The 13571-nt window shown below is 44.9% G+C and overlaps 1 protein-coding gene across 1 annotated transcript in view; it reads left to right on the top strand.

Annotated features, from left to right (window-relative positions):
* The window catches only part of fam120c (family with sequence similarity 120C), a 158552-nt gene that overhangs the window by 134140 nt on the left and 10841 nt on the right, over positions 1–13571 (top strand). Inside the window, exons 13-15 of the mRNA XM_037684632.1 lie at positions 2825–3034; positions 3991–4228; positions 9077–9212. Coding sequence (XP_037540560.1) covers positions 2825–3034; positions 3991–4228; positions 9077–9212 — 584 coding nt within the window. The remainder of the gene's footprint in view (positions 1–2824; positions 3035–3990; positions 4229–9076; positions 9213–13571) is intronic.

Below are 13571 nucleotides of genomic sequence, written 5' to 3'. Positions count from 1 at the left end.
TATATGAAAGTTTCATTTTTATCATTACATTATGGAAAATAATGACCATTATAATAATAATAATTAAAGCTGCAAGTAGCGTTGAAGGCCCTCGCAGCGAAGCGCCGCTGCGGCCTTACGGCGACCGCGGGAACTCCAGCGACTCTTCCCGGTCGCCTTCGAGAACGCTCACGCTACCGTCACGCGCCCGTTCTCCGGAGTGCGCATTCGCCGAACCTTTGACATAAGCTGCGACCGCATATATAACTATTGTAATAATGTAGGGGGCTTACTTGTGTCAAATATTAAACACCACCACCACTGTGTCCATAAGTCCTCACTAGTCAAGCACCAAAAATCTGGTGCAGATCGGACGATATATCACTGAGATTTAAAAGTTTGAATTATCTAGGGAGCGCACTTGAGTCAAATATTAAACAACAACACCACTGTGTCCATAAGTCCTCACTAGTCAAGTACCAAAAATCTGATGTAGATCGCACGATATATCACTGAGATATAACAGTTTGATTTATCTAGGGGGTGCACTTGAGTCAAAAGTAAAACAACAATACCATTGTGTGTTTAAGTGCTCACTAATCACACACCAAAAATCTGGTCCAGATCGGATGACATATCACTGAGATATAACAGTTTGAATAATCTAGGGGGCGCACTTGAGTCAAATTTTAAACAACAATAACATTGTGTGTAGACATGGTCACACATTATGCCATAAAAATCTGGTGCAGATCGGATGATATATCATTGAGATATAACTGTTGGAATATTGTAGGCGGCGCTCTAGAGTCAAAATTTAAAAAACATACTACTGTGTCCACCAGGGCTAAATAATAATACACCATAAATTTGGTGCAGATCGGCTGATATATCACTGAGACAAAACAGTTTGAATAATGTAGGGGGCGCACTTGAGTCAAATATTAAACAACAAAACTAAAATGTCCATCAGCTCTCAGTAATGACGCACCAAAATTCTGGTTCAGATCGGATGTTGTATCACTGAGATATAACTAAGAAGAATGTAGGTGGTGCTGTGGAGGCTCTTGGCCACTTATCATGGAAACCTGTTCAAAGGTGGATAATGATCAATCATAGTGATTTTGGTGCACCTGGGCTCAAATCTGTGCAATTTAGAGCCAAACGTATTGCAACGGCATCACTTTTTAATTCGCCATGGCGCCACGCCCACATTCTCCAGCTATAACTGTTTTGTTGTTTAAATCAAGTCAGACCATCTTATCTGTCTTCTAACACAGGATCATCCTGATTATGTGAAGGGTGTCAAAGAAGGACCATTCCAATTAAAAAAAAGTCACTTCCTGTACTGAGGGGGCGGGGCTTTGATGAAGTCAAAATTTGACCTCAGGGTATCGTCGGGCATGGGACAGGGATGAGTCGTGCCAAATTTGGTACAATTCTGTCTTTCAAGTTGAAAGTTGTAACGTTTGGAAATTTATGGCGTGAAGCTCAACTTTGAGGCCTGGCCACGCCCCTTTAACAAAATGAAACCGAAAGCTTTTGATAACTTTTACTCTCCAATGTCTTAAAGGCCTATTAACCAAGTTTGAAGGCAATCCTTCAAAATCCCTAGGAGGAGTTCGTTAAAATTCGCCATTAAAAACGCCCCAAAATTAACCTTTGACCCAAAATGGCCGACTTCCTGTTGAGTTTGGACCGGAGCGCCAAGAGACTTTTTCATAGGTCCTGAGAAGATACACATGTTTACCGAGTTTCAGAACTATCGGTCGAAAAATGGCTTGGGGCTGAGGTTTTAAAATATTCTAGGGGGCGCTATAGAGGCTATTGCGCAATTATCATGGTTTCCTGTTCAAGGGGCGGGCAATGATAGATCATAGTGATTTTCATGAACCTCGGATCAAATCTGTGGAATTTAGGGCCAAACATATTGTCACGGCGTCACTTCTGAATTCGCCACGCCCACATCCTCCAGCTGAAACGCTTTGCGCTTCAAAGCAAGTCAGACCAACTTGTTATCTGCCTTCTAACACAGGATCATCCTGATTGGGTCAAGAGTGTCAGGGAAGGAGCATTCCAAGCAAAAAAAAGTCACTTCCTGTTCTGAGGGGGCGGGGCTTTGATGAAGTCAAAATTTGACCTCAGGGTATCGTCGGGCATGGGACAGGGATGACTCTTGCCAAATTTGGTACAATTCTGTTTTTCAACGTGAACGTTGTAGCGTTTGGAAATTTTTGGCGTGAAGCAAAATTTTGAGGTCCAGCCCCGCCCCCTCAACATACGTCGGTTTGCACCGTTTTGATAACTTTTGGTCCCCCATGCCTACTGAGCAAAATGGCGAAAGTTTGAAAACGATTGAGCGAAATCCCTAGGAGGAGTTCATTCAAATTCGGCGTGTACACCATCTCGGCCCCCAATCCCAATTTGCTAATTTATTGAGAAGGACCTGTACATTTGTGCTCCGTGCTGCAGAGCTGAAGCTGTGTGACATCCCTTTGCTGTCCTGCTGCACTTCTCTACAATTTAAATTTAAATACTGTAACATTTTAAATAAACAATTTGTGCTGCGTGGATTGTTTATTTAAAATGTTACGGGAGATTGGGAGTAACAGGTGATAAGTAAGTGTGATTGCAGCCTGGCACACGTCATGACAAAGTTTACTGAACTTGAACTGAACTGAACTTGGACTACTGTCTCCCTACTTCGCAGTTTTTCACTTATCACGGGTGGGCGTGGTCCCAAACACCCGCGGTAAACGAGGGACTACTGTGTAGTATTTTTGATGCTTGCTTCTGTTTCAAGTTTGTAAATGTTGCCATTTTGTATTTCTGTGTTGACCATCAGGTTGAGAAGGTGGATGCCCGCGGCGTGCAGCTTGCTGCTCTCTTTATGGCTGGTGTTGACACCGCGTTATTCATCAATGATGTCTGCGGCCAGCCATTGCCATGGGAACACTGCTGCCCCTGGGGCTTCTTTGATGGCAAATTATTCCAGAGCAAACTGGCCCGGGCTGCCCGTGACCGCGCTGCTTTGCTGGACATGTGTGAGGGACAGGTATGAAACAGAGCACCCCCTTCTTGTCCTGGTGTTTCAGTATATACTTGAATCACCTGAGAAAAAGCTAACTGAATTATACATTTAAATATAAGGGAAGAAGCAGCTTTAAAGTTGAACACGCATTTAATTTTTTTTCATTGACCCTGTATTTATCCAGGTAGACTCATTACTGTGGATAATTTCATTTCACAAGAACTCATTTTCAAGAGAGACCTGCTTAGGGAGCAGATGGTGGGGGTTAAGGGCCTTTCTCAGGGCCCCAGAGTGGGGAGAATGAGGGTGGAGACAGGTGTGAGTGTTTCACCCTTTTCCACCCACATTTTGATGTTGACGGTACCGGGAGTTGAACCTGCGACTTTCTGATCACAGGCCCATCTTCTCTAACCTCTGCGCCACCACTCTCCACATCCACAGTAATAATACATTCATTATCTTTACCTGCTTTTTCCTTTTGGGGTCGCGGGGGTCACTGTGCCCATGTCCATCTATCACTGCAGGAGGCAGGGGACGCCTGGACATGTCTCCCGTCCATCACAAGGCCACACAGAGACAAACGAGACAACCATTCACTGTCTCACCTAGGGACAAATTAGAGTTGCCAGTTAGCCTAACGTGCATGTTTTTGGTCTGTGTGAGGGAACTGGAATACCCAGAGAAAACCCACGCATGCACGGAGAGAACATGCAAACTCCACCCAGAAAGTTCATAAACGTTTTTGAATTTACCGTGTCCTGGATGACTGAGAATCTTCACCAGCGTATCCACCCAGAAAGGTCCCTGGACTGGGATTTGAACGAGGGCAACCTGCTCGCTGAGAGGCAGCAGCTCTACCAACTGCGCCACTGTGCTGCCACATTTAATACAATGCACATCAAACATTTTTTGTTGTTGTTTTTTCATTTTGTCACCAGTTTTATTTAAAGTATTTTATATAAATGTGTTTGTTTTTTCAGGAGGAACTGGTTTCAAAGGTTGAGAAGATGCGTCAGGCAATCCTTGAGAGCATCAACCTCTCTCGCCCTCCTCCTCCTCCTCCTCCTCTTCCACCTCCTGCCTTCCTCCCTCCTGCCATGGTGCCCCCCTTCTATCCAATGCCCCTCTACCCACCCCGCCCTATGGGTGGCATGCCTACTCATCATCACCCACACCATCCACATCACCCTGCCCAGCACAGACCCAGAGCTTTCCCAGGTACACACATTAACATTACATATTAACATATTTTTCTACAGACCATAGGAAGCATTTACATTTTTTAAACTGTTTGCTTCATGATAACTCCGTACTTGCAGATTTTGCGTATACATAATTCAATGGTGGGAAAATAAGACATAAACATGACAATTAGCTTTTACTAATTGGAATTATACTATAAAATGGCAAATCGTGTCTAAATGAGCTAAGCCTTCAGTTAAGTACAACCCATCTGAACACATAACCTGAAAAAGTCCACCCGTTTCTGTCTCAAAACTACCCGGCATGCGATAGGACTCAGCCTCGTGTTCAAGTACAGTAGTCCCTCACTACTTCGCGGTTCGACTTACTCGCTCTTTCACGGTTTTTCAAAGTAAGTTTGGACATGACACACAATTGGCTGATTGATGGATGAGCTGAAAGAGCAGCATGGATTGTTTATTTAAAATAAATTATTTTAAATGTTCTATTTCGTGTAAGCTACGCCATTTAAAAACTGTCGCTACTGAAAACTTCTAGTCTACGCCCACCTGCTGTGTGGGCCCCAACCTGGTCCGTTATAAATTGCATCTGGACCGGAGCTCGACTCCCGTTTTTCTTCAGCCAACGTTAAGAACACTACTCCTAAAAAGGAATAATAGAAAAGAAGAAGAAGAAAGATAACCAGTTAAGAAATCAAAGACCATCTGTCTGTGACCCGTGTGCCAGACGGACTACATCTTATCAACGGACCTGCACGTCGTGTGTGAAAGCTGCCTGGGAGCTGACCGTGCTCGGCAAGCTTTGGATCCGCTCTTCTCTTGTCCAGCCTGTAAATTTTTTTCGGCTGAGGAGAAGTAGCACCGGTGTGAGCTCTTTTCCTCTGAGGAGGAAGAGTTTCAACCGAGGAGGGACTGTTCGCTCGAGGACTGTTTTAACTCCCTGGACATGGAGTTCGCAAACACGTCCCCCTCTGAAGCTGAAACAGCTAGCAGCCACGCTCCATCCTGCCTTACAGGAGGTTTGGAGCCGGTGTTGCCCTCGATAATCGCCTCCTTGAGCGCTCAGGGGTCGTCCACCACTCTGTTCCACGAGCTCCCGGATATAATCGGGAGGTTGGCAAGAGCCTGCGACCTGGAAGTGCCCGAACCAGCAGCCCCAGCCACATCAACCCTTCTGGCGGGAAGGTTTGCTGCCCAGCGCATTGGACACCAGGACCCAGTGTGACCCTGTTTCCTGTCTGTGTCCGCCCCCCTCCTGGGTTCAGCCAACGATCCCTTAAAGCTGAGGGCTCCGGTCACCTCCTTTGCGGCCATCACCAAAGTCAAAGGGCTCACGGACCAGGGCTTTCCCACCAGCCCCCTAGAACCCAGTTTGTCATCTGTTTTTGGGGTAAGAGCAGCGAAATACGTCAGCCGACGTATCATCCTGCCATCCTCCGGTGACCAGCTCACCACGAAGCTGACGGACAGAATTCATCAGTGCTCGTCGCAACCAACAACATCACTATGCTAGCTCTTAGCATAGATAAGGAGGCAAAGGAACCGAACCCGTTCTCCGCAGATCTGGACCAGATCGGCACGGCTGCGGACACAATCACCAACCTGTGTGTGGTGCTTGCAGCGTGCTCCGCCCACATCTCGTCCTGGACAACGTTGCTGCAGAGACAGATGTGGTTGAAACGGTCCCCGACCATCCCAGAGGATGTTAAAAAAGAACTCCTGGAAGGTCCTGTGTCCCCAGATGGCCTCTTGGGACCTCATTTTCAGTCGGTCCTGAACCAGCTGCAGTCCTCATCCGACGCCCTGCGACAGGTGCGGAGACATGTGACCCTACCCTGAGCAGATTCCCGCCCTGCTCGGACACCTGGCTGCTGGCGAGAACAGAACAGGTTCCAGCGCCAGCAGCAGAGACGCTCCACAGCCGCTGCAACTTTTTCTGTGGGTCCCCCAGCAGCCTTCCCCAGAGGACAAACTTCCCAGATGCAATCAAGATCTGGGACTCTCTGAGACAGACAGACTGGCCCGTGGCCAAATCAGATGCAAGACACGCGGAGGAGGCAGTACAAAAAATTACAGTTTGAGGGGTGTGTGTTAACTGTCAGAAAACACAGAGTAGTAAGATGTTTGGCAAAATGCCCAAAAAGCACAGGGACATTTATGTCCCACACACTTGGGCAAAAAACACGAACCTGCAATTAAAGCGAGAGCTTTACGCAGGAGTTATCCTTCTCTCTCTCCTGACTGGCCGACAAAAGTGAGCACTGAAGGTGAACCTCCACTGAAGTGGCGCTTGTTTTGTTCTAGATCTAGATCTAATCTTGCAAATCTGGAGCAGGTTCGGGAGAGCGGAAGTGGACCTGATGGCCACCTGAGAGAACTCTCAGTGCACCATTTTTCTCTTCCTAAATCCATGGGATGCTCCACCACTGGGGGTGAACATGTTTGCACACAAATCATGGCCAAAGATGCTGATTTATGCCTTCCCTCCAGTTCCCCTGATATCAGCACTGTTGGAGAGGGTGAGAGAGGAGAATCTGAAAATGACTGATCGCCCCACAATGCATGAACGCGTCGTGGCTCCCGGTTCTGCAACAGCTGACGGGTCAATCGTGGAAGTTGCCAAGGAGAGAGGATGCGCTCCTGCAGGTGGGAGGAGCAATCAGGAACCTCCCCATAATAGATCAGCCCTTTTGGGTCTGGCAGCTGAACGAGAACGCTTAGAAAAATTTGGGTTTTCCAAAGACATCTCTTCCTGTCATGAAGGTTTCAACGATGGAACGGTTTTCAGTCACCCTTTAACAAAACGGTTTCTGAAAGGTGTGCGCTGGCTCAGGCCAGTGACACGCGCCCTGGCACCCACAGTGGGATTTAGTCTTCGTTCTCAGTGCACTAACTAAAAATCAGTTCGAGCCTCTGGACCAGATACCTTTGAAGTATCTGTCACTCAAAACAGCCTTAGTATTAGCTCTGACATCAGCTCAAAGAGTGAGCGACTTGTCAGGTCTGTCCGTCGCTCCTTCTTGTCTCAGAATTCAAGGAGACGGGAGCTCAGCAGAACTCCGACCAAACCCTGCTTTTATACCCAAAAGCATACCAAGTTTGTTCAGGTCCAGAGTCGTTACACTGGATGGGTTCTGTCCCCCTCCCCATAAAACTACGGAGGAGGAACAGTTTCACCTGCTCTGTCCAGTACGTGCACTCAAGTGTTATGTGACACACACAGCTGCAATGTGTAAATCCGATCAATTGTTTGTACATTTCAGAGAACGATCACAGGGTCAGCCTTCATCTTCCCAGCGTCTGTCACATTGGTTATGTGAAACTATATCACGTGCTTATAGTTCTTCTGGCCTTCAACCACCTGAAGGACTCAGGGCTCATCCCACCAGAGGGATTTCTACCTCCACAGCTCTGCACAGAGGGGTGTCTGTGCAGGACATCTGCTCTGTGGCTTCATGATCATCACCGATCCCTTTCATCTGTTTTTATTTACGAGATGTCTCCAGCTCTTCACTGACACATTCAGTTCTCAGAGTTATGTCAGAGTGATTTTTCACATTCACACAACAAAAAAATAAAATAAAATCAACAAACAATAAAACAACACAGCCTTGCTCTGTCATTATTAGTGGGCCTTTTCTACGATTACTCGTTCAAACTGGAAAATTCCTTCTTCCTCGTTGGAAATGTTTCCTTTTCTTATTCCTCTATTGCCTGATATGAATAAACATTCAGGCACAGACGCTGCACATCTGTAATCCAGTACGCCCCAGGTACATGGATCAATGGTGCGTCATTACGCTTGCATAAAGAAAGAGGTTTAGGCGGATATCAGGGTGTTTTTGATGGTTCTCGGACAGACCCAGTGAGGCATGGACCATATCTTGCTCCGCCCTTTAATCCCAATAGCGACAGCTTTTAAAGGGCGTAGCTTACACTCATCAAATGTGGGGTTACAGTACGTAACCAATGATTTAGCACCTGCTAAATCATTAGGTGCAGGGAGAAGCTCCTACCTGTTGTCTCGTGATCTCCACTCTCTGCCACGCCCACATTTCTCCTCCGTGCTGAAGCAGCTTCGTGAAAGGTTAACCCTTTGCTGTCCAGATGTACAGATGGACTTTTGTCTTCCAACTTAAAATTCAAAATATGGCACGTCGTAAAATCATCATATTCACAAAATATAAGTGTTTTTTATTATTTTAGAACTTCTATGTTGTTTAAGTGTAATTGATCAAGAATACATTTCTGCTCCGTGCTGCAGAGCTGCATGAAGGCTCAACTCTTTGATGTCCTGCTGCACTTCTCTACAATTTAAATACTGTAATATTTCAAATAAACAATCCCTACTTCGCGGTTTTGCACTTATCGCAGGTGGGCAGGGTACTGAACACCTGCGATAAACGAGGGACTACTGTATAGTTTATGGGGGAAAAAGAAATTGGCACAAAAAAAGGGAACTCTATAACTTTTGTGCTGAATTCTTGGCCCTTCTCTGAAGACGTAGAAGGCCCTGAGAGTTCCCAATGGTAATTACAGGCACAAAGTTAGCAATGAATTTGTAAATGAATGTATAGTGTATATACCAGTGATTACAATTCTTTTTTCTCTTGATCCAGAAAAAACTAGACCTGTGACAGTTGTTAACTGAAGTGTGCAAACATTGCTATTAGGACAATTAAAGAGTGTAATGACAATATCTATTAGACTATTTATTTATATCAAACACATTTTATCTCCAATAACAATTGTGACAAGAAAAATATTAGCAACCTTTTATTATGTATAAAGCTGGTCTAAAGAATCATTCAGGACCACGTTTCTTCTTGGAAACTGATTTTACTCTCTCTTCCTGGTTTTTCAGGCATTCAGTCTATCCCTCCTCAAGGAGGTAAACTGGAGATAGCTGGCATGGTGGTTGGCCAGTGGGCAGGGAACAAACCTGTCCGTGGCAGGGGAGGCTTCAACATGCAGGTGGTGTCAGTGGGCACAGGAAAAGGGTGAGTGATGCTCAACATTTTTACTATCATCTTATTTTAGGAAAAATAAGGCGGTGTTTACACAAGAACAATCCCTGGAAACACGTGTTGTTGTTTTTATTTGTTTATTATGGTCAGTAAACAAGGGAAAAAAATTTGTTTACATTGATTCGCTGTATTTTCCATGCCAGTCAGGAAATGAAAAACAATTGTACTGTCACTTTCAAACATTCCTGATGCATGCTCAACAATCCCGGGAGAAAAATCAAAAAAATTTCAGTCAGGTTATCTGGATGGTTCAAAAAACAAAAAATTGTAGAAACGTTTCGTCTCTCATCCTGAGGACTTCCTCAGTCTGAGGTGCTGTATTCAGCTCAGTCTCTTAAATAGCACCTTCTCAGAGTGGATCAACCAGTTTGCTGCTGACATTCAAGTCAACAACCAGTCATAGTTTTGAATGTGCAGATGTGCACACTATGACCACACACAAGATTCAAGAATTCAAGGTTCTTTGTCATTTTGTCATTTGTATCACACCTGTTCAAAACCTGAGATCATAGCAAGTTACATGGCTTGTTTCATTCTGAGATTTTGCTTTTGGAAACTTTAATTCCTCTTTTTCTGGATGTAAATCACATTTTTTGGATGATTGTTTCCTCTGGTATCAGATGCTGTGCAGCTGGAAGGATTTTTACTGAAACTTTTTTTAGTTTTGGACATTTGTTATGATGCGTAACCATGGCAACAAGGCTGTTTTCTACAACAACAGCAGCTGATTAACATCTCAAAAGCTCAAATAATATCTCAACTACAGCCCCAAATCTCAAATGAGTTGAAAAGGATGTTCTGTGGATGCATTCTCATCTACCTGCCAGCTGTGCTCGAGTGCCTGACCACTGAGATCCTGGAACTAGCAGGAAACACGACTCATGACAGCAGAAGGACAGGATCGTCCCTCAGCACCTACAGTTGGCTGTCCGCAGCGACGAGAAGCTCGGCAGACTACTGGGAGGAGTGGCCATCGCTCTGGGAGGAGTTCTGCCCAGCATTCGGGCGGTCCTACAGCCCGGGGGAACTGAGAGGCCAGCCGAGTCTGGGTGGACGGATCGGCCGGCATCTGCAGCCAGTTTCTTAGGAGCCACTGTGAGATGGACCTTTACAAGAGATCCTTCCTGTCTACAGCATCAGTATCTATAACATCTCTTAATGAAATGAGGATAACGAGTTACAACAACAAATAATTTCCCTCTGGGATTAATAAAGTATTTCTGAATTGAATTGAATTTTTATTTTTTTTTAATAAATTACAGCAGCAATTTCCATTTGTTTACTTTTAATTAGGGATGTTGCTGATCCTGACATTAATTTTAGTGACCTCCGATTGGCGTAACCGGGTGTCATTACCGCCGACGTGAATAACAATCTTACTATATTTAGCCTTAGCCTTAGTCAGCAGTTTCAGATAAAATTCTATGTTGCCCGCTCTGGCCCCCAGAATGCATTTGACTATGGCCGCTGGAGTCCCTAAAGCCACGTTTCTGACTATGGAGCTTCCAATAACCAGGGTCTGCTTCTCAGCGGGTGTGTCACTGAGCGAGGAAAATCTATTAGAAACGTGAACGGGTCGGTGGTGAACTGGGGGCTTAGCCTTAGCACTACACTTGCTCCGGACCGTCACCCAGCCAGCCTGGGGTCCCGGCTGCTCGGGGTCTGCTGGAGGACCGCTAACGGGAGCTAGCCTCTGTGTTTCCGTGCTGTCTAAGGGGACCTGGCTAGCTACTGGTTTTTCTACAGCGTGGAGCCGAGCTTCCAGTTCAGACAGCCTCTCCTCCAAAGCTACCATAAGACTACATTTGTTACATGTATCATTACCACTAAAGGAGGCAGAGGAGTAACTAAACATCTGACACACGGAGCAAGAGAAAACACAGGAAGCAGGGAGAGAAGCAGCAGCCATGCTAAGCTAATGCTAGCAGGAGCTAGCAGAGCCAAATACACCAATGAAAACCGAGAAGTGTTGAAAGATAAAAGGTGTTTTAAGCACGATCCAACAGTAGAGAAACAACTGTACTAAGTGTGTTTGTGAACTAGAATGAAAAACTGTGCAAAAGATAAATCCAGAAAACTGAAACGACTCGAGCAAACAATTCACTCGAGCTACCAAACAGGAAGTGACACAATATGTCCCACCAGTGTTGCCACTCAGTCTGGTCTCTCTAACTTTATCTCCTAGTTGTTCAACCTGTGCTGTACCTCCGATGATCTCATTCCTAATCTTATCCATCCTTGTCACTCCTAAGGAGAACTTCAACATCATCATGTGACCATGTGTGCACAATTTCGTTCCACCACATGTACCACATTTGGTTCAAATGACAAATAAATAAACTGACTCATTTCTGCCACTTCCTGTTCTGTCTCCTGTCTTTTTGTCCATCTCTCTGTCTCCAGAGCATGCAACATAGCTGGTCTCACCACTGTCTTGTAAACTTTTCCTTTGACCATCCAGTTATACACCGAGCACTACTGTTTGCTAACACTTACCATGATAAAAACGGCTACAAGTCGTGGTATTAGCTTACTTACAGCCTTTGTTTGACGTCGGGCGACCGTAAACTTCTGTGATAAATCCACAACGCCAAATATTATTTCTCAGTATGCGATGAACTATGCAGTATAAAGTTTGGGAAAGCGCTAGAAGCCTAGGTTGTTTGTAGCTACGGTACTTGGCTTCTTCAGACGCCAGCGCTGAAACTCCAGAAGATGCTGATTGGCTGGAATGAAAGTTCGTCTGTGATTTCATTGGTTCAGTATTTTACCTCTTCGTAATCTTCTGTTGTCGCTACACAAATCACGTGACACAGGTCTGTTTTGACTATTATAAAGCGGGAGATAACCACATATTTTGCTTGGGCATTTGCGCAGGTGCGCAGCTTAGAGGGAACGTTGCTCGTGGGCCACATTTGGTTCTAAAATTGAAGTGACGGGCCGGGCCAGGATAGAGTGTTTGTGTGATGTTACACCTCGGTGCAATAACATCTGCCGGTACGTAAGTAATTATGGGCGATTCCACCTTCTGCACCACTCAAGCAGCCACTAAGTCAGGATTATATGATAGAACAGTGATTTTAAAAAAGTAATTATTTTTTATTTTTTTAAGACAGTTTTCCATCACATTCATTAATTATAGCTTTAGCCTTTCAGTAAATCAGTGATTTTATTTACAATAGTGAAATTAGTGACTAACCCTAAATTAACCAGGGCACAAGTCTCGTACCTCACTGTGCTAATGGAATAAAGGAGAAAAGTCAAAAGTGTCAGCTCACCTCTACAAACTCCTCACAAAACTTTTTACAACTACGGGCTCTAAAGTTGATGACAGCAGGTCAGCTGTAGCAGGTTGGGAATGGAAGGCGACGTCATTCTTCTGCCACTCCTCTTTTGCTGCCAGTTCTCATCCAATCACAGCAGAGTACCTGGACAATAATTCTCACACACATTTTTCTCTTTCACGTTTTTTGTTTGATAATTCACACACAATTAACAGTTTCACACACGCACACAAAAAGCATGACTTACAAAGCCATTCCTGATTATGCAGTGACGAAAAATAACATCCTGGTCGGGGTTTTCCTCTTTCACTTTATCCTGGATTCTTGTCAGCAGCCCAACATGTTTTCCACTTCAATTTGGTGATCTGTCCGTTGTGACATTGTCAACTTTACGGTAGCTTCATGGTCTCGATGACAGCAGACGGTTATAAAACTCCTCTCCCTGTGTTTTTCCTTTCAGAGACTCCAGGGTCAAAAACTCCTCCGTTATCTCAAAACTGTTGTTAATCCTGCAGATAAAATTAGGAGCTGAGCAGTTCTTTACATCTTTTCATCCAGTGCTAACGAATAAAAGAATTTTGCCTTTTAACTCATTTTGCTGGCTATATCTTCATCAATCAGTTCCACAAGGCGAGTCACAGTCCTGGGTGATAGTGATTTTTTCTCATTTGTCCTGGCCCTCCAGACACAATAGACCTGCTGTCTTTACCATGCATTATTTTAAAAACTCCTTCGGTGAAAGGCTTGCTAGCATTAGCATAGTTAGCAATTAGCAAAGTGACAGCTGATATTGTACTCTTTAAAAACCGCTACAGTTTCTTGGCATATATGCAGCCTTTGATCATCAGATCATCAGACCAGCTGCTTTTGGCCGTACCAAAAACCAGCTGAAGCTCAAAGGAGATCGAGCGTTTTCAGTCGTGGGTCCTAGACTTTGGAACAATCTGTCCATCAACATTCGACAGGCCACCTCAGTCTCTGCTTTTAAATCTCTCCTAAAAACACATCTGTACTCACTGACACATCTGTACTCACTGACACATCTGTA

Source organism: Nematolebias whitei, chromosome 11 (genome assembly GCF_014905685.2).
Source record: "Nematolebias whitei isolate Nwh7 chromosome 11, NemWhi1, whole genome shotgun sequence".
NCBI classification, from domain to species: domain Eukaryota; kingdom Metazoa; phylum Chordata; class Actinopteri; order Cyprinodontiformes; family Rivulidae; genus Nematolebias; species Nematolebias whitei.
The sequence above is the reverse complement of the archived record's forward strand: the minus strand, read 5'-3'. Positions and strand labels throughout refer to the sequence as shown.